Here is a 20,990-nt window from a genome sequence, read left to right as displayed (position 1 = left end):
TAAATAAGGAAATATTTTATATGTAAATGAGTACTTTTTCAAGTATCTTCTCTTCGTTTAAGAAATGGATCTTCCAGTTCTACACATTTTGAAAAACCTTTAATGCTCTAAATTAAAAAATAACAACCTTGCCTTCGCATTCCCCTCAACATTTCCCAGCGATCTGGCCACGCCAATGGATAACAGCCTTTCGAGTCATTTCAGTTTAGCATTTAATGATCAATGTACCGTCATCTGGGTTTTGTTTTTCGTTTAATATTTGCAACATTCGAACGGATAATACAAGTACAAGTGGTGTATAAAAGTTCGATGAGCAAAATTGACAAGGATTGTGTGGCAGTAAACAGTTTTCTTGTTCGTCGTTAGCTTATACTTCTTGATATATATGATAATATTGAAACAATTGGAGCAGCGTTGCCAGAGTGTCGGAGATAGCAGGGTGTGTTCATTCACTCGTCCTTCCGTCTCCCACAGAAACTATTTTGGTTTAACAACTAAATTATTTTCTCCTTGGCACTGCCCGCCTTCCCCAAGACTCTAGCAACTCCGAGTGTGTGTGTGATGTTTTCTTTTAATTGTGGTTTGCTCGCTTCGTTTTAAATACAGTAATTACAGTGTAAAGTTGCTCTATAGGCTAAACTGGAAGGAATGATTGCGTTTAATTGTTGGACATACACAAAGGTGGAGGCTTAATAAGTAGGCGTTTCTAAAATTAGGCTGGGAAGGGGGCGGGGTCGATAAAATAGTCAACAATATAAATAAGGTTTAATAATTAACTAACAGATACGAGTACAAGTGGGTTCGTCAGGAGAGAGCTGGGTCGGAAAGTGGTAGGTCAAGTGGTTATAGGGGTACGGGAGGCCTCAAGAACAGCCAGACCAACAAAAACATTGCGCACTTAGGACCTACTCGTACACTAAACATAATTTTGGTAGTTGGGCTTAAACTAGTTGCTCGTTTGGTTGCCTAACATTAGTAAATACATACACACGCGCTTAAACTCTAGGCTACTTAATGATTATGATGTCTGGTTGTAAATCAGGAGTGGGATTCCGTTAAGAGAACGAACCGAAATCGAAGTCAGAATCAGAATCGAATCGGAACTAAAACGAATAAAAATCATGGGGGGTACTTCCAACGGGAGAGGCCGGAAATTAAAGCTTTGTATGTTTGACCGTGTCCGTCCAGTAGTTCTGTATTGTCATCGCCTCCAGCGAGTTGAGAAACGAGTCGTTGTCCAGGCTGTACATCTCATCCGAGTTGTCCTGCAAAAGCGAGGGGGAGAGCTGTTCAGTGCGTGGGAAACGCAGGTGCCCGGGGCCATTGGTCAACGAATCCTTACACTCACCCGCATGGTGCTGTCGTCGATGTAGACACTCGAGTCCGGCTCGCTGAGGGCCTGCGGCTTGTTCAGGTACCGTCGGCGGTACAGGACGATGCCGATGGTGCCCACTGTGCAGCAGACGCCGAAGACAGTGAAGCAGATCGCCGAGATGGCACCCGCATCCAGGAAGTAAGTCCTCTGAAAGAAGGAAATCGATTTTAAGTTATTCTTACTTCGAACACAATTGAAATACAAATCCCCTTTGATTTTAGAATAATATTCTTAAATATAATAACTAAATCTCTTTTTTTTACATTCCGCAAAATTCTATTCCAAATTATATAAAAAATCTTTGTTTAAAATATTCTATTAAATAGCTATTTAAGCTATTTATCCTAACAAAAACAAATTGTATCTTTATGTCCTTTGAGGGTTTGTAACTTTTTATTTAAGTAGAGATATTTGGATTAAAAAAGTATCTTTTATTAAAAATAGTTAACTAACATTTAAGCCAATCAGTAGATTAAAATCAGGCAAATAACTTGGAAATGAAATTGCATTTCTTAATATTTGGAAATATATCTTAGGATATGCAGCCATAAAGTTAATGATTGCACCCACCTGAATGGCCAGGGCCTCGGAGGAGATGTTGCCCTCGTCGCCGATGGCTCCATCGTAGAACCCGGATCCGGGCACGCCCCCCGCCACGCTCGGCGCCGCGGAGGCGGACCTGGTCAGGAGGCTCTTGGTGTCGCTGGAGAAGTTGATGTAGCGATTGATGTGCTTGTACTCCGCGGACAGGACCTTGGACTTGCGCGATCTGTGCTCGCTCTCGGCCCGTCTCAGCTCGTCCTCCTTGTTGGCGTTCTCCAGGGTGAATGGTGCCTTCTCGCCCTCGCCCTCGCCCTCGGCCGTGACGCCTGACCCCGCTGCACCAGCTCCACCAGCTCCACCAGTCGCACCCGCCAGGAGCTCGTCGGACAGCACCTCGGTGTTGATCTTGGGCGTCGATGGAGTGGCCGCCGAGCCAGCCGCCGTGGACGTGGAGGCACTGCCTCCGGATCTGGGTGTTGGTGTTGCCGCTGCCACCGCCCTTATGGTGGTGGTAGTGGTTGTCGTTGTCGTTGTGGCCGGACTACTGCTGCTGATCGCAACGGGCTTTGTTGTGGAGGTGCTGCTGCTGCTGCTGCTGCCATTTGTACTGAAATTAGGTATTGTTTGATATATAATATAATGTTTTATATATTAAAAATTTTTATTCAAATATAAATGTTAAACGTATAAGTTAACACACTTTTTTGTATACATTAAAAGGTCGTTTCTCTGCTTAAATTTAATTTTCTAGAATAAAATAGTAATATACTAAATAATTAATACAAATAAATAAGGTTTTAATTATTACAATAACAAAGCCTTTTTAGGTCTTAACCATTTTTGTAATTTATAATTTATAATAAATAATAACAAATTAAGAACCTCAAAGTAAACTCACCTAGTGCTACTGCTGAAATTCGTAAAGTTGTTGAGCTGCTCGGAGGTGAAGTCTGCCGACCGCTTGAACTCGAACTGCGCCAGCTCCTCGTTCGCGGCAGCTTCCTCGGCATCCGCATCCGCTTCAGCATCCTGATCGGGATCCGGGTCAGCCTCTGCCTGCTCCCAATCGTCATCCTGCTCCTGCTCCTGCCCCTGATCCGGGTCCAAGTTCTCATCCTGCTCCTGGTCTCGGTCGTTGAGCGGCAGCTGCTCCTCCTGCAGCTCCACCGCCTGGGCAACCTCATCGACCTGCGCCAGCTCGGTGTCACCGCTGCTGTAGCTGGGGGTCACCACCGGCCGGCTGGTGGTGGGTCGGTGGGTCAGGTCCATGATGTTGCTCTGGGTGGCTGTGCCCCACGTCTGGGTCACCGTCGTCTGGTAGAGCTTGGTGGTCCGCACGGGCTGCGACTCCGCCTCCTGGCTGGGATATGTGAGGACAGGGCTGGAGAGCAAGTTAACTGTGGGGCATTCAATGGCCACAATTAGTTTAGATTTAAAAATGAGATAATAATTTAACAAAAAATAAGGTTTAGAATGATATGTTCAGTGATGTTAATTGATCTATAGTGGCCCATAAAAGATTACCTACCCATGTATTTTAATTTTAAAAATCATTAATAATATCATCTTTTTCCACTACCACTACTTACCACTCAGGACCAGGGTTATCCAGAACCAGTGTGACCACCAGTAGAAAGTCATGATGCGTCCCGTCCTGTGATCTTGCGTCAACTGCTCCCAAGCGCTGGAAGAGATGGCACAAAGGGTGGGTGCGGATGAGTCAGTGGAACAGTGGAAGCAATTGGCCTGAAGTGTGTGTGCTGTTGGCTTTCGATGAAGTCATCGAAACCGCGTTTTCGAAATTCGTTTTATATTCTGGGAAACGGGTTTAGTCGCCGGTCGCCGGAGGAGTTGCCTTTTTGGGGCATTTCTGGGTGCCCCACACTCATCCTACTGGCTACACAGCAAGAAAACGGTGCAAATGGACCACCCCCTGAGATGCCTTGGCATCTGGCTGAGGCACTTTACCTCCTTTTAACATGGTCTTGGCTACTTGATATCATTTTGTTATGATTTGCTAAGCCTAGTTTTTTCCAGTGCACCCCCCCCGAAGGTCGACGACTCGTGCCATAAACAAAAGTCGCATCTTCGAGTGATTATTTTCAGCCTGCCCATCCCTTTTTCTTGTTTGTTAATTTCATTCCGACTTTCTGCCCACGCAAAAAGATGTAACTGTCGTACATGGCTCTGACTGTATGGGCCACCCTCGGCCCCCCGTGCTGGCCCACAATTGTTTTGCCGCTTTGTTCTGGCCAACTGGCAGGGCAAATAAAGCCGGCAAACAACGACAGAGTGGTGTCGACGCTGCGGTGCTCAGCCAGCAAACAAGTGTTGTAGTAAACTAGCAAATAGAACTGATGCTAAGCAGTCTGAAAACTAGGAAATTGAGTGTGCATGTAAATACCTGTGGAGTACAGGGTAGTTCTCCTTCCCCCAGTGCCGAAAAAACCCCACAACCAGCAGGTACTGGACAAAGAAAAAATTAGCATTCCAATTTTGGGCGGCTGCGAAAATACAAATTTAGTTTCGGCTGCTGGTTTTCTTGTTGTTCTTGGGATACACAAACTTTTGGCCGAGAAAAGAGCCGAGACCACAGCTTGAAGCCCGGCCTAATTCGCATTTGTGCGGCACGTACACTTGCTTGTGCTGAACACGAGAGCCGAAAAGCGAGAATTTGCTAAGCGTATTCCACCACTTATTTGGGTTAATTGTCTCGTTTGAGTTGTGTTCTCCGCCCGATAAGATACGCCGGCAGTGGGCACAGTGGTGTATCTGTGGGCTGACGAAAGTTCACCTGCAGCATTACGCATACGCCACTTGGCACACAGCCAGACGCACGAGTGCTAGTTGACATGGCGGCACCAGGCGTTAAAGGTCACCAAAGCATTTGGCCGCCGGCCCCATGCTTTAATGCGCCACGGTAATTCGAGGGGCCATAAAAAAAAACAGCAATTGTTTAAAGCCCGCCGGATTTATTGTGAGCAAAGCCAGGCAAACGGAGGGGTTCTGCGAACCATAACGAATGACACCATACCAGACTGGGCCTCAGAGGCCCGAGACCCGAGCCCCGGCGAAGAGGGGCATGTGTGGGCAAATCCCATCAGCATCGTTAAACAATTTACCCGGCAGCCGGGAAAAAAGCAGATGCACCTCATCCACAGGTCGGCCCAAGATAGTAGTAGTCCTGGGGCGTCAGGAGAATCATTCATACCTTTTTTGTGGTTTAAATACCACTCCAAATAGTTCGTTTTTCTTGATTCTTAGGCATAAATAAAGTTTACTTTTAGAACTGATTATATTTCTGTATTCTTCTTGAGACAACCTTATGTTTCACATTTGAAAGTAATGACATATTTCCACGTTGTTACTATCTCAAGTGGTCGTCCTGGGGGATTTTAAGATCATAGCAAATCATTCATGCCTTTTATGCTTTAAATACAAGTATAAGCAGTTATTTTTCCCTGATTTTGGGCATAAATTAAAATAATATTATACGCTGTTACTATTCCCAGCAGCACCACTGTATGGGCGCATTTGGAATCGGACTCAAGGCCCTGGGCCCTGGGTGCAGACCATTTCATAACAGCACAAAGGCACAGAAAACGGAGGAGAAACACCAAATGCACTTTCATATGCCCGCAAAACTGGAGCAAGTGCCTCCACACTGCAATTAAGCCCTGCCACAGAGAAAACGCCTTTGCCTTGCCTTCATCGGATGCTCTTCGGTTTTTAATTTTGAGGTAAGGTGGGGATAATATTTAGATTTTGTATCAATATATTCAGAGGCGTTCATTACTCAATCGCTTGTTGTACTCTCGTATTTCACATGGACTAACTGGACTGACTAGTGCTCTGAATAGAAGCAGTTGTGTAATAAAACCAGTTCGATATAATAACTCAGTCAATTAATCTATAATCGAGATTGAGAACTGTGTTGGGAGGGAACTTTTTGCGCTTGGGAACTTTTAAAATTAAAAACCAACTTTTGGTATTGAGCACACAAGGAAAGTAGTATCCAAATGCGCTGCTGAATTTAAAGTATGGATTTAAGAGCAAATACACTAGTTTCCTTCCCATTTTACAAAATATAGAACTAGGAGTTTTGGTGTATGGTTTTTAAGTCCAATTAATTTAGTTTAGCAATTATTTTTAATTCCTGACAAAGCTCGCAGCAAAATGCAAGTACCCTGCGAAGTCAAAACCTCAGAGGAGAACACCACACAAATTAAAGAAAACAAAAACAAGGCAACCTTCAAGTGCAGGCGACAACGTCGAAATTGAAAAGGCAAGTGCAATAATTATATGCAGGGGCGTGGCTCCAGGGGCGGTGGGCGGCTCTGGAAAAGTGGGTGGGAAAGTTCACGCTCACTTTCTACTCGCGGCACGCAAAGGTAAAGTCTCAGCAGCTATTACTCAAGTGCCTCGCTTGCTGCAAGCCAAAATGCGTAGATTCCGAGTTCGAGTTTTCAAAAATATCAGGTCTAGGAATTTAATGTGAAATATGGCACTTGCAATAGCCAGCTTGAACAGTTAGGATAAAACAGGTGCGTGATAGGCCGAGAACAACGAGTAGTTGGCACCTGACCAAGTGGAAGCTGGGCCAGGTGATCACATCCACCTGGGGTCTGGGTGCCTGCCGCTGCGGATAGGTAAATATATTTATTGAAATTAGCAAAGCGCCGCCACAACGGCGGGTAATTGTTACTTTCGGCACAGTGGAAACCCATTTGAGGGGCTCTTCTTCCCACCGAGCCTGGGGCTGAGGGCTTTTCTTTGTCTTCCCCAGTCTACCCGCAGCCACTTGTCTAACAAATAACTTAATTTTCGGTATGCAAATCGAAAGTGAGGGCTCCCTCACACCGCAGAACAAAGTGAAATTTCATTTTCATGCGCCCGGCAGACGACACACAAAATGCCTCTGGATCGGGGTCACCGCCAGGTGAGGAGCGTGTCACAACTGCAAAACAATGGGTATTTGGATCAGGTGGTCTTTAAAAAGCGCTTCGGCTATTCCTGAATTATAAAAAAGAAACAATGTTTCCATTGGGTTTCGCAACGCAAACTAAATTGAGTTGTTAACCAGAAAATTAATCAATTGTCTGTTGGCATTTCAATCGCATATTACACTTACTTTTATAACTCGAATTCGAGTCAGTTGAACGCGTTCAATGACCAGCTGGCTTTCTTTGATAAGTGATCTTTCGCGTCTGCGATAACATCGTAAATCATACCATCTATTAAGCGATGTGCTTAATGCATTTCGACAGGCCTTATCTAATGTAGTTGATTGGAAAGCATATGGTGTTATGATGACTCAAAAAGCAATCTTTCCGATTAGAGTTGGGAAATCATCGATAGGGCGATCATTTTTGGTATCGATTGTGGTCAGTGTCTTCATATTGATTATTATTAATTGATTATTAATTATTATTAAATAGAAGACCGCTTACAACACGAAAACTACCTAATAAGACACTAATTGAAAATTGATTGATGTGGGGTTCAGGCCATCGATGTTTCCCCAATTTTAAAACCATCGATTGTATCGATAGTGCCATCGATCATTTTGCTAGCCCCTATTTTTACACTCTACAATATTCAATTTCTGGAAATACTCCATAAGCAACTCATCTAATTCGATTTCCGCCAAGAGACTTGGCCGAAAAAACCCTTTTGTTGGCATTGGTTTGGTAATATTAGAAAACGAAACTGTCTGCCAAACAATTGAAGCTGACAAGTTTATTTTTTCCTCCATTTCAATTGTTGGTAAGCTCGTTTTTTCTTTATCTTTTTTCGCATACTTTCTTCTTCGTTTCGAGTTGGATGAAAAGTGAAATTTGATGGCTTTTCTATACATCTAACAGATAACTAACTTATTTTCCTGAGAGCTTAAACTAAGGTTACTTGATACTACGAATTAGGAACTTGTAAATTTATGTTACATCACAAATGTTCGTTTATTAAGACATACACAGATGAAAAATGAAGTGTGCTGCAGTACTCAGTTTCTGTTCTTGTACATTATAAAACCCTCCAATCCGGACTGGCATCAATTTTCGTTCGCTGACATGGGTTGAACAACGATATGTATGCTACAGTACTCCTATTTCCCGCCGGCTACTCACAGCATGCTGCCGCGGCTCGACTGGCTGGAGGGGCTGGAGCGACTCGAGGAGCTGGCACTGAAGTCAGGTGCCCCCAGGATGTCCGGCATGAAGTCCCTGATGAAGCCCGATACGAAGTCAACCTCCTGGGGACGCATAAAATCTGGTGGTGTAGAATCCCACTTCGGTTGCGGCTGCTGAGGCACGGGGCAGACCGGCTGGTGAGTCATCGGATAGACCAGCTGGTGAGTCATCGGATAGACCTGCTGCGGATGCATTGGGTAGACCTGACCGGGGTGGGAATAGGGATCATAGGCTAGGGAATAGCCACATCCCGGCTGCGGTTGGAAGCCGAAGTCGTCTCCCGGCTGCATGTAGAAACCATCTCCCGACTGCATGTAGAATCCATTTTCAGGGTGCGGATAGTAACCATTTGCCGGCTGCGAGTAGTAACCATATTCCGGCTGCACCTCGTATGGATGAGCACCGAAGTGGCGGTTCGGCGGCGGATATCCCTGCATGTTGGGGCCACTGTCAGCTGCCGCTGGAGATGCTGCCGATTCCCGGGCCAGCCGCTCCTTGCGCAGATCCTGGATGACGGCCAAGAGGGCCTCCTCCAGCGGAATATCCTCCTGCGAGACGACCGCCTGCAGGCGAAGCTTCTGCTCCCGAGTGAGCTTAAAATGGGGCGTTATGTATTCATCGAAGATGCTGCGTCCCGGTCGCGGTCGAAGGGGCTCCTCTGCCCGGGACTCCTGCCTCCAAGGATTCGAAGCAGCCAAGTTTTCGAAGGCCTGGTTAAGGGCCCTCAGGTTCAAGGGCGGCGGTTGGAGGGGAATCGAATCCAAATCCTTCTGATCGGTCTCCCTGGCCCGAGGTGTTATGGGCACCGCGGTCGAGGGCGGCGTCTCTACCGGTTTGTAATGGGGATGGGAAAAGAAACTCCAGGCAGTTTTGTGCAGTGTCTCGAGGCTCGGAAAATTGGCAAGGGGCTCATCCGCTTTTGGACCACTGCTCGAGGCAGATGACGATGACACAGAAGAGCTGAGGGATCCGGATTCATCCTGGCTGAGGCCGACTCGATACCGAGGCGAGTCCTCGCTAGCAGCTTGCTCCTGATTCCGACGAGTCTTCTGCCGATCCTTTCCATCCTTACCACGGGTTTTGTTAAGTGCACGTTTCTTGCGCCTGACTTGCTTCTTGGAGCTCTGCTGGTCATCCTCCTCCAGGCCCTGCTCTCCCTGCCTGGCCTCATTCTCCAAGTTCTGTTTCAGTAGCTTGGTAGCATTCTTCGGTCTCCTTTGTTTTTGCCTGTCATCATTCTTCGGGTTCTGTGCCCATTGCTTGGCATCATTCTTGGGGTTCTGCTCCTTTTCCTCAACCTGACTGACCTGCACCTTCTGTAGCACCAGCACCCCCACATCGTCGACATGCTGCCATCCTCCTGCTGTTTCAGGAGTTGGAGTTTCAGGAGGAACCTTCGGTTTACCCTGCCTCTCGCAGGAAACCCTATTCGATCCCGGGTTGAGGTCCCTAATCGGCGGCTGCAGTATAGTGATGGGCTTCTCAAAGTTCTGATTTGGGGTTTCAGGACGAACCTCCGGCCTAGTCTGCTTCTGGCGGGGAACCCAAGTCGACCGCTGAAGTATAGTGATGGGCTTCTCAAAATTTTGAGTTGGAGTCTCGAGTCGAACCTTCGGTCTATTAGCTTTCCGGTTGAACTCCCTGACCGGCGGTCGACGTACATACCTTGGCGCCTGAAGAGTACTGAAGGGCTTTTCAGAATTCTCGGTTGGAGCTACAAAACAACCCTCCGGTTCGGTCTGCTTCCTGGGGGAAGCCCAGTTCGATCCCCGGTTGAAGTCCACAATCGGCGGCTGTTGTGCAGACTTCGGCGGCTGAAGGACAGTGATGGGCTTCTCCAAATTGCGAGGTGGAGGGACGGGACGAGCCTCCGTTTTGGGGGGCTTCTTGGGGGAAACCGAGTGCGATCCGCGCCTGAACTCCCTAATCGGCGGCTGCTGTATATACCTCGGCGGCTGAAGAATAATCATGGTCTTTTCAAAATTCTGATTTTGCTTCTTTATCAAAAGTTTTAGTTGCGCCTGCGACATTTTTGGAAATTTTTTATTCGGCATCTCGGTTGGAATTTTATTTTCAAATTATATTATGTGTAGTCCTGCTAGGAAGGTATACCAAAATGATTTGAATTGAGCTCACACCAGGTGACATTCGACTCGGCAAAAGGCAAAGCCTGTGTGATCTTGGCTTTTGGGGTTCTTGGGTGGGATTGTAAGTCCAGTGCTTGACAGCTGTTCAGGGGGATTGTTAATATTATTAGTGAACATACTAATGCAGCACGATTAACTAACACAATTTATATGAGTACAAGACTTAAACTAGGCACACTTAGTGGTGGTAAAACTTATACAGATATTTATAAAAAGGAATTACAATTCATGGCTTATTTAAAAGTACACACGATTTTATATGCTATTACACTTGAATACATCGAATAAAAAAGTGTTGTACAACCACGAACCGTAAATAAGAATTATATTCGATTTTTGTTTTTGAAAGGTTTTTAGAGGTTTTGAATTAAATTGGAAGTAGATCTTTTAAAATAAGAGTCCCCAAACACTCTTATTCACGTTTCGTGTGCCCTTAGCATTTCCGCTTAATATCCTAAATATTACAACGTTTTTTGATAACTAAACATTTTTTAGTTTGCGGCTTAAGCTCTAGCTTAAATACTGAGGAGTTCCTAGGGTAACTCGAACATTCTTTGAAGTAAGTTAGTTGGGGTTGAAGTTCTTCCCCTTATTATTGCCAAAAGTGTGAAAAAACGCCAGACAAAACCTCGCTTGATCGCTTTGATTGCCCCATCGTCAGTCGACCGGTCCCATCGCCCCGATCAATTGTGAATATATCATCGCTTACGCAACTTCCCAGATACCTCCCCTCCCAAAAAATATCGCCACCCCAACAATGGCGAGTGCCAAGATGCGATCTCCATAGCCCCAAAAGACCAAGTTGCGTTTTCAGCTCGCTCCGCCTTTCGCCTCGGTCTTTCCTATTGTTTTGATGGCTTGCTGTTTTGACGGAGGCTGCAAATGCAACTGCAACTGCAACTGCCGACTGGCAACCGGATATGGTCACAAAAATCTGAAGTCTCATTCCCATCCCCATCTGCGCCTCTCCGCTATGATTTGCAGATTATTTGTTTTCGTTTTCATTTCCCCGAGGTACTCACAATTGTGGTTGTGGTTCCTACTTTGATTTCCTCACTCCTCGCGTTGCTGCGGGGCCTTCTTCCCTCTTGTTTCAGGTGCAGCTGCAAGGTAGATAAGCAAATCAAATTAAAAGGCTTACGTGAATCAAAGAGGCCGCCCTAATTGAAGTGCTACCTGAGCAATTAATGGTACTCCGCTGAAACAATTTGTTATTTCCCGTTTATGGTGATAAACGGTATTTTCCCGTACCGAAAGGGTGAATCTTCATTAGAAAATATAAGGGAACAAGTATCTGGCCTAGTTCTACAACGATTGTGAGCAACGTCAAAGTGACTTAAGGTGCCAGGCCTCTGCTGGATGGGGCTGACTTCAAGGACGCTATCTAGATCTCGGAGATCTCTGGTCCGATTCGGCTGCCCCGCTGACTTGGACACACTCAGTTGCGCTCCACTGCGGATCCGGCTGGCTGAGCCGCCGATCTCCGCCAGATGTTCCCCCGAAAGGCAGAGTAGTTTCAGCCTCCGACTCGGGTTTTGGCTAATCACAGCAAAGCATTGCCTTGGCTTTGGCCAATTACCATTATAGCCCACTGGGCTGACTCAGCCAAGAGATTATGTTTTGCCATTATTTTGAGACTTCGCGCTGCTTATGCAACGCGAGGCAATTAATTGCGATAAGAACGTGCTCGAGTGTAACGTGAACTGCTCTGGGTTGGGTTCAGAACCCCATTGAGACCAAATGACGTCGGCGCAACAGCAGGGGATAGTAAGCTATTGCTTACATATGCATTTGGATTAAGTAATATATTTTTTATTGTTGTTCTTGATAGAGGTTAAGTTTTTTACTTCCCGAATTTATAATTTTATTTCTTGGAAACTGTTATATTATTGTTTTATCCTCTTCCTATGTGGTTGACCAACACTGTTCCTTATTGGTACCACCACTTGGCTTGACCAACACTGATCTTCAAAGGTACCTCCCATTGGCTTGAGCAAGACTGTTCCTTATAGCTACCACCTATTGGCTTGACCAGCACTGATCTTCAAAGGTACCTCCTACTGGCTTGGCCAACACTGTTCCTTGTAGCCAGCACCTAGTGTGCTGACCAACACTGTGCTCTCTTTGCTGAAGGGCGCACCCATATGACGCGGTCGGGTTTCTTCGGTTCTGGCTGAGAAAGTGACAAGCCAATGCGTTGACCATGTTTGGACTGGCGCTTCTTATTCCGTTCTCTGTTTTGGTTTGGACTTCTGGGTTTGTGTTCTGTTTTCGCCTCGTTTTCCATTTCGAACGACGTGGTGGGCATGGCCAAGTGCTTTTCGGTCGGGTGGTGCTCCTCTATTGGGGTCAGCGGTTCGTTGTGGGTGCGATTAGCTGACACCGATTCCCGGTGCTTGATAGGGCGGCCGGCCCAGTCCACTCGGTTCGATAGAATGGACTCGGTTTAAATGCACCGAGCTATTTGACCAACTGCCAGAGGGGCTCGACCCAAAAAGGAAAACCCTCCAGGAAGTAGCCCGGCTCACCCAGCTATCTTGCCCTTAATAATCAATTCGTTAGCCTAGTTTGATAAGTGAACAGTAGAACAATCGCTAATGGAACCCCAACTGTATAAACAGTAACTGACCGAAATGGTTGGCTTTATTATTTTTGTTCGCATTCAGTGCTTGCTGACATATGGCACTAATCTATTTGGGGTTGAACACCTTTCAGAACCTTTCTATATCTGTATTTATCTTTAAGCTGACTTTGCGGAGCAAATTAAACAAATGAAGTCATTAAAGAGCCCTTATTTTCAGAGATGGCCATAAATTAGCTCTTCACTACCGCTGGTTTTCAGCTTGTCATCTCTCGAGTGATGGTCAAAGCTTCGCTGCCATCGTTCGTTCAACTCGTTTCGGATTTGCAAGTCCGACTTAAAGCTGGCACGCCACATCCGAGCCACCACAAAGGTGCATACGTATACGTTTTAGCCATAATGATATGGCCAATTCCGATGTTTCACATGCGTCTGGCTCCGAGCTAACATGTGCAAATGATCGGGCGCGCAAGAGCGAAGAAACTATTTGCCAAATTTTTAATAACCATAATTAAGTGCTTAGAGCCAGGCAGGAAATTGCATAATTGTGGTTTGGGCCACCATCCAGCCCGCCAGCCAGCCAGTCAGCCATCCCCCATCCACCGCCTCCGCCCCCGGCCCCGGCTCCCCTCCTCATTATGCAAATGCCTGTCTCGTCGCCGCGTTCTATTCGCGAATAAATCACGTAAGTATCACGTAGAAGGTGGCAAACAAAAGGCTTTGACGTCACGCAGACCCGGCCCCCAAGAGCACCTCGCCCCCCCCGGAATTCCGATTTACTGCGTTCTACGTTGGACCCTTTTCGGACGTGTTCTGATACCCAGAATATCGCTCGAATCTTTAGGAAAGCACGAACGCTTACATATATTGCAATTACATGTTTTCATTAACGAAGAAGGCTGAATAAATCTTAATTACAGAACAGAAGTGGCTTCTGGTTAAATTATTTAATGTTGAAAGAAAGAAAAATAACCATATAATAATATAATATCATATGTAATAACTTTTTAGTACTGGCTTTAGTCGAATGTCTAAGCTGGTACTTATAGTTTTCTCAATCCCTGCCAACTGGAATCCAGGTCCATCGCAGACTCACATATTCCTCGACTGTAACGTTCTCAAGGCGACTGTTTGTCCGCTGGGAAAACTTTCGTTTCGACGAATGTTAACGACTTTCGGGGCTGCAAGAGGTCTTGGCATTGAAATCTGGTTATTGATGATTGCACGCGAGCCTCGAACGTGGAAAGAGGTGGCCGTGCCTACAGATACAGTGTGTATCGTATACCATGGACGCACAGCAAGCCGAGCCAACACCGCATCTCCACATGCGCACCTCCATTCAAATGGGCCTGGGGAAAACCTTTCCACTCGCTACCGTTTCAGACAATAGGCACACGCTGTACTGGCGCATTTACCCCCGATTTCCCGCAGTGCAGCCCACTTTTACTTTCGGCTAATTGCACTGCCGGCCAGCAGGCGGCGCCACTTTCCCAAAACGGCAGCCCAGAAACAAATTAGCAGCAGTGTAATATGGATCTGCCCCAAAAGCCATTCCCTTTGTGAGAAGGTAGCGAGCCCGGGGCGGGGGCAAATTGATTGGACAGGTGACATAATGCGACGGCTCCTTGCAATTAATGGCAGCTAATTGAGCCTAATCAATTCGCCATCTCATGTCTGCCGTGAAGTCATAATGCGTTACATGATTTTAAATACAGATAATTGGCGGAGGAGGGGCGGTACAACACACAGTCCGATGACTAGGGGAGAGGTGCCTCAGTTCCTGCTTTCGGCGTCTTCACACACTCTCCTCCTGGTGGTGCTTCCGATGCGGATGTGGGGGGAATGACTGCTGCTGAAGGGTACAGGAAGTGGAGCCCAGCTCGTTGGTGCAGCTAATGTAGGGTCTAAATATCATGTTTTACAAGATATAGCTGTAGCTATAGTTCTACAGGTCGCTGATATGCATATGCCTGTATCAATATCTGCCTTTTTGTTTAATGTATTGTAGAGCACAGCCATCAAAATCACACGGAGATGACACATTTTCAAGTATTTCCGTCGTTCAAGAATTCATATAGAGCTTGTTTTATGCGAAGACGGTGACTCACCCACTAAATACGCAGACCGTATTAAGGCCGTATTAAAAGTGCCAGTTGAAGGTGAAAATAATTCTGCAGCCCAGTCAGACACGAATTGCATCACCAGGCGACAAGGAAAGTGACCTTTTCAATCACTGCCTAATCCCAGGGCCACGGCAACCCAAGGACCTTATTCGGGTCCCCGAGAACCCACGAATCCGAGTTGGGGAATGGGAAATGCAGAGACACTGGGCTACGAAAAGTCGCTGGAGCGACACTCCACTCGTTCCGCTCGTGGCTGCATTTTGAGGGGAGAAAACTTCGAGGTGTTGGGTGCCTCGAAACACTTTACATAACGCCAGACATTAGGGAAAAAGTACAATCTTCCATATTAATTACTCATTATCTCATGTGCTCGCTATTTGGTACAATTTTGCTCAAGATTTTCTTGGCGGGCCTCCAGGCATTTTCAGGGCCAGTTCATGGCCAACATCAAAGGGACGCAAGAGAGCGAAATTAAAACATCCCCAGTGGGGTCCCAGCGGCTTGATTAGGCCGGTGAAAATTGGAAATTGAAATTGGAAAATCTCTTGTGCAACAGTCGTCGAAGGCGAGAGTTGGCGAGGGCTGCGAGACCTTTTCCGCGTTTGCTGCAGACCTGCAAGGGCTTTTGTTGGGCCAGAAATTAGTTGCCGGGCGACGGGCAAACTGTCACAGAAGCAGGAACACAGGAATGCTGGGTGAAACGAGGGGAGCCCTCGCAGCGCCGAACATCCGCTGCACAACGGGTCGTATGAGTAACGTCAATTGAATTGACAGTTTAACAACGAATTGCACAACGCGCAGGGGCCGGCGGGCCCATGGGGCGCACAGGGGCCAGACAATAGCTTAGAGGCCTCATTAAATGCTTAGAGTGGAAAACGTATGTGAGCTAATTATTTCTGCTGCACAGGGAGAAAAAGATGTATGTTTAAAACTGCAAAAAGAGTTTCTCGTAAGATAACATTGCTTTGCAAGGCTCTTCTATTTTTATTTTAGTTCGATACATAAAATGTACTTGCATTTTCAACATTTATTTTATGGTGCTCTTTAAGCTCCAAAATAAGAAAAAACATTTTTTTAGGTCTGATCAAATCACTTTATATATTGACGAAGCGCACTTTGTTTCGCACTGTGCACTCTTTCCCGCTCTTTATTTACTGTTGCATTTCTGCATGTGAACGCTGCTTTCGATCGGCTTTGCAGCCCAAAACGGTGCTCCACTGTACTGCCCCGGAATGCGGCGGCGGTGACATCACAGTCGGATAGTAATGACCATAGAGCAGAGCCATAGTATCATGGCTTACGCCCACCCACTTGCCCCGCACTCGAATTGCCATCATCGGTGGATCGCGGCTGTTAAATAAATTAAGGCGCGATTTGCATAAATTTGTAATCGAATCGAGGTGACAAAGCGTGTAATTTATGCGGCACAATCGATGGCAGAGGCCCTCGGTGAAGACACCAAATCCCATTGTTGTCTGCGACCACAAAAGGCAGCAAGAGCGTGGATAGCTAAAATCCAACAGGGAGAATGCAAAATGCAAAAATATGAACAAACCAACGACATTGAAGTTGTTTAACTGCAACTGCAACGGCAACGGCAGTCGCATCTGCAGATGCACCTAAATCCGAATCTCAAGGCACCGACGTTCCCATAGTGATGTTCATAAATTTTTGGCATCCGAAAGACAAGTCACCGGCGATCGGCGACGTCATCGTTGGTCGAAAGCCAGAAAAAGTCGTCATTGACATTGTCTTCCCACAAAAAGGGTCGACAGCAATTTGGCCAAGAGAGACAGGCGGTGGTCTTCCAAACCTACATATATCTCTGCGATCCGCTATACGGAAACTGCTACCTTGAAGCCCTGTTCTAATTTTCGGAATATGCCTCTTAAATAATATGGTATCATATGGTATCATATCAGATCAAAAAGTCAACAAGAAAAGTAATATTTTTACATTTTCCGGCGAAACAAGAAGAGTAATGGTCCCAAAATGGAATGTCATACCTCGTTGAGCTCGTAATAAAAATCCCAATCAATTGGCATTCACAGCTAGCATTTTTTATTTTTGACCAATTTTCGCAAAAAAGGACGATGCTACCCCTTGTAAAAAAATTGAAAAATTTAAAGTTTTTAGAATCGGCCAGAAAATGACTGCGATTTATTGTCTAGCTTGTTAGCTGTCCGTCTTGTTGGTTTCGCACCATTTTTGACCAAGTTACACAAAAAGAGGTCAAAGAAAAAATCGAATTTTCGAAAATGCACCCACAAATAAGAAGTTTTTGGACGAATCGGAGTTCTAATGGAACCTTAAGTTCTCAGTGAACAGTTTATAAACCAATATCAAAATATAATACATATATTTACGCATTGTTCAAAAATAGTCTAATTTTATCCTATGGGACCTATAACCTATTGATTCCGGGCCACGTGGCACGTGCATTTGGATTACGCTGCTGCTGACACCATTTCCGAATGGGCTAAACATTTGTTCACGCTCCATCCAGCCCATTGTGCGTTCAATAAGCCGAACTATCGCCGTTGTGGCTGCATCTGCAATCCGTTGAATATGTAAGGGGTTGCCTTATTTCTCTTCATTTTTCACTGTGGGGCGAGATGTGTTTTGTTGCGGGAAGTCAGCCATTGTGCGTCGGCTTTTTTGGGTCAGCGGGTGAGCAGGCGACCTTGGGCCGATCCTAGAGAACCGGAAGGTCAAAAGGCCCACGATCTTCGAGAGGTGCCAAGTTCAAAGCCGAGCCAACAAGGAAGTGTGAAGTTACCAGCGTTCAAACAAACCACTGGGCAAACAGCACAAAAAGTGTAGCCCCAAGAGAGGTAAATATCGGGCGCAGCTGTTGAAGACTTGAAACTCGAGACTCAAGTGAAGCTGCCATCCTCGCCGCCGGCAACTCACTTGCCTCATTGATCACTCAATGCTCGATCATCTTTCTGGTCAAGTGTTTCGGTTAACTGAGTTCCCTCCGCTCTGGCATTGGCCCCAATTTGTGACTTCCCATTTGCCGGGGTCTAGAACCGGGGGTTAGCACATCTGGCCAAGGGGGGAAACCAGGTTCCATGATTGCAATTGCCGAAATGGAGGCGTGACCATATAACGCACTCTGGCCCGCCTTGAATATTTAATTTAAATTAGTTTCGTAAAAAGCGATTATGGCCGTGCATACGAGGAAGTTGCAGCCACTGGCACGCTTCCCCAGCCATAAAAGTTAATACTCCCCACTGTTTTCACCCCTTTCTCTTCCGCTCTCCCCAGACCCTCGCTGCAACAAAGAAAAGGCTATTAAGAACGCTCTGTTTGAGGTTTTCGGCCTAGAGATACCCCTTAATATTTAAATCTTGAAATTGTGGAAGCTTGAATTGTCGCTAAAACTTAACTTAAGTCAAGAGATTTCAAATATATTAGGAATCTTACATAAACAGCAACTTGCATCCCAAATTTCACATCTCTAGCCGGAGCAGATCCCGAGATATGGCTAAATAGAACCACTTGTAATCCCTTCTAGTCAATAGATTTCCGAATCGAAAGAACCCTTGCACGCAGGGAGACTTGCATCCCAAATTTCGTACTTCTAGCTCGGGCAGATCCCGAGTTATGGAAGTTTGAACTTTGGCACCATAGCACCCTCTCTCCTTGGCCGAAACACCTCTGCTGCCGCCGTTTACAGGTAACCAACACAGCCACAGTAGCTCGGCCGTAAGATCCGCAGCTGATTCAGAGTCTGTTGATTCTACTTGCTTAACGCATGGCCTCTATGCCCGGCCAGTCATAAACTGGTTTAACGACTTGGAGTTCTGTAGCCAGGCGGGCGGGAGAGGGGCTCCGAGCGGTGTGGCAAGCAGGGGCTCAGACCCAGCCAGGTAGGCACTGGCGTCCGGCGAAACAACAGAAATGTTAATCGGCCAATTGAGGCTGCACTTGGACTTGGCAGCCGAGTAAGTAAATGATAGTAGATGCGAAATCGGCACCAATACTGGCCGCCGTCGTGAGTCATCCCGCCCACAGGAACCCCCCTTCGATTAGATAGGGCCTGCCCTGATAAAGACACAAAACACTGTTCGCATACGAAGGTGTGCACGTTGCAGGGGAACAAGAGGCAGGTGGCGCAGGCAGAGGGGAACCAGAATCAGTGCATGGCAGCTGGCAGGTGTAAATGATTTAATATGCGGCCGGCAATTGCCAATCCAGTTAAGAAAGGCGTAAAAGTATGGAAACAGTAAGCTACTCGCCGACTGTAAAGAAAATAATAGCAAGGCGCCGCGCGGGGAGATAAGATCGCCACTTCGATTAATATGGGGTCTGGTGATTACGGCTCCGAGGCTCTTTCTGCGGGGTTAACTCGCTTCTCATGGCTCACCTGACACCACAGTGCGCCACCTGCAGTGGGCCATCCAGCGGTTAAAAGAAGGAAGTATGTGATATCGGGTGATTGGGAAGAAACTAGATCCAACAGATCATTGGAAAGAAGAGGACAAGATGCTATACTTGTTTTCTCTCTCCATTGGTCACCTAGTGGCATATACTATTAATATTATCAGTTAACCATGGTAATAACACCCAATTTTTGTTTCATTTAGGGGTGATTGGGAAGAAACTAGATCCAACAGATCATTGGAAAGAAGAGGACAAGATGCAATACTTGTGGCATATACTATCAATATTATCAGTTAACAATGGTAACAACACCCAATTTTTGTTTCATTAAGGGGTGATTGGGTGATTGGGAAGAAACTAGATCCAACAGATCATTGGAAAGAAGAGGAGAAGATGCAATACTTTCCATTGGTCCCCTAGTGGCATATTCTTTTCAAACGAAAAGCTCCATTGCTGATTTTTTCCTTTAATTCTGGCACAATACTATTAATATTATCAGTTAACCATGGTAATAACACCCAATTTGTGTTTCATTTAGGGGCTAGTAAAGTCTAGTCTACCGGTCATACTGGGGAGTTCTCTGGAAAGATACAAGACCCCAGGGGAACTTGGACATTTCCGAGGTTGCATATTGTTTATTTTTAAATCTAATAATCCTAATAGGTTACTATAAATTAAAGTCCCTTTCTTGTTTTGGCGGATCAGTAAGACCTGGGTGTTAGATAAATGGGTTTGTTAATATGGCGAAATAACTTACCAATTACCAGATTACTAATGGCAAGCAGTTCGGGATTAGGAGCTACGAGTAATGCAAAAACACTGGCCACTGGAAACGGGAAGTGCCTGTTAGCGAACGGTTAGTACAGGTGCAATTTGCAGGGGTAATCGCCTAATTACCCTTAGCCGGGCCCCACTGTGTCTGCGTTGTTTGGGGCTTCTAATTGGCAATTGGCAACTGGCAACGCGGGCCCGGGCCCGGGCTTTCGGCCATGCTCGACTAACTAAGTGAGCCTCGTTTAACGGTCTTTTATTTGTCTAGCGATTGCAGAGGCTCACTGGGAGAAAAGACGAGTGCTGCGAGCCGCCACTCACACACACGCACGCACAGGGATCAAAGGACCTGCAGCGGTTGTTGTTGTCGACTTTTGCTTTGTTTTATTGATTTTTAGCCAAGAAAAGAGACAGGTTCAAAACACACACACAGGCGCAAGCACACCCACACGCAGGAAAACACACCCTTGCTGTGCCTGTGTATCCCTGAACTAGCAGAAAGAAAAACAAATGGAACCAAAATAAAACCAGCTAACCAACTTAGCCTGGGACAAACCTTTTAGAACTAGTTATGCACCTGGCTTTCAAACAATCTCCGTGGGATATGAGTATTATTTTTGTTTATTAAGGCGCGCGTCGCACGTTGCTGCCACAGCAACAACACTCCAGAACGACGACAACAAAGTTAGCCGCACGCCAAGCACACACAACACATACACGTTAAAAAAAAGGGGAGCGCGCGAGAAAGCCGCTTTTCGAGTCGAAATTCACGGACGTTATGTTTAACCGTCGGCGGGCCGTTCAAATATGTCCGAAAAATGCCCCAACCGAGTGGGGGCTTGCACGAAATATACCGAAAAAGTACCGCTGGGG

The 20,990-nt window shown here is 46.2% G+C and overlaps 1 protein-coding gene across 10 annotated transcripts; it reads right to left on the bottom strand.

Annotated features, from left to right (window-relative positions):
- Positions 1–235: 235 nt before the first annotated feature.
- LOC108023562 (uncharacterized protein DDB_G0271670) lies at positions 236–20,910 on the bottom strand. 10 transcript variants are annotated; one of them, XM_044093634.2, is made up of 8 exons: positions 20,674–20,910; positions 20,104–20,172; positions 11,276–11,356; positions 3,508–3,602; positions 2,817–3,315; positions 1,946–2,525; positions 1,343–1,522; positions 236–1,265 (listed from the first exon to the last, which is right to left on the bottom strand). In XM_044093634.2, exons 4-8 carry the CDS (start codon positions 3,557–3,559, stop codon positions 1,155–1,157), a joined length of 1,422 nt encoding a protein of 473 aa, XP_043949569.1. In that variant the 5' UTR covers positions 3,560–3,602; positions 11,276–11,356; positions 20,104–20,172; positions 20,674–20,910; the 3' UTR covers positions 236–1,154. The 10 variants fall into 10 exon arrangements, with proteins under 10 accessions (XP_043949569.1, XP_016948637.1, XP_016948641.1 ...); XM_017093148.3 differs by lacking the exon at positions 20,104–20,172; XM_017093152.3 differs by lacking the exon at positions 20,104–20,172 and having other exon boundaries at positions 1,349–1,522.
- Between the last annotated feature and the right edge of the window lie 80 nt (positions 20,911–20,990).

Source organism: Drosophila biarmipes, chromosome X (assembly GCF_025231255.1).
Source record: "Drosophila biarmipes strain raj3 chromosome X, RU_DBia_V1.1, whole genome shotgun sequence".
Taxonomy (NCBI): Eukaryota; Metazoa; Arthropoda; class Insecta; order Diptera; family Drosophilidae; genus Drosophila; species Drosophila biarmipes.
The sequence above is the reverse complement of the archived record's forward strand: the minus strand, read 5'-3'. Positions and strand labels throughout refer to the sequence as shown.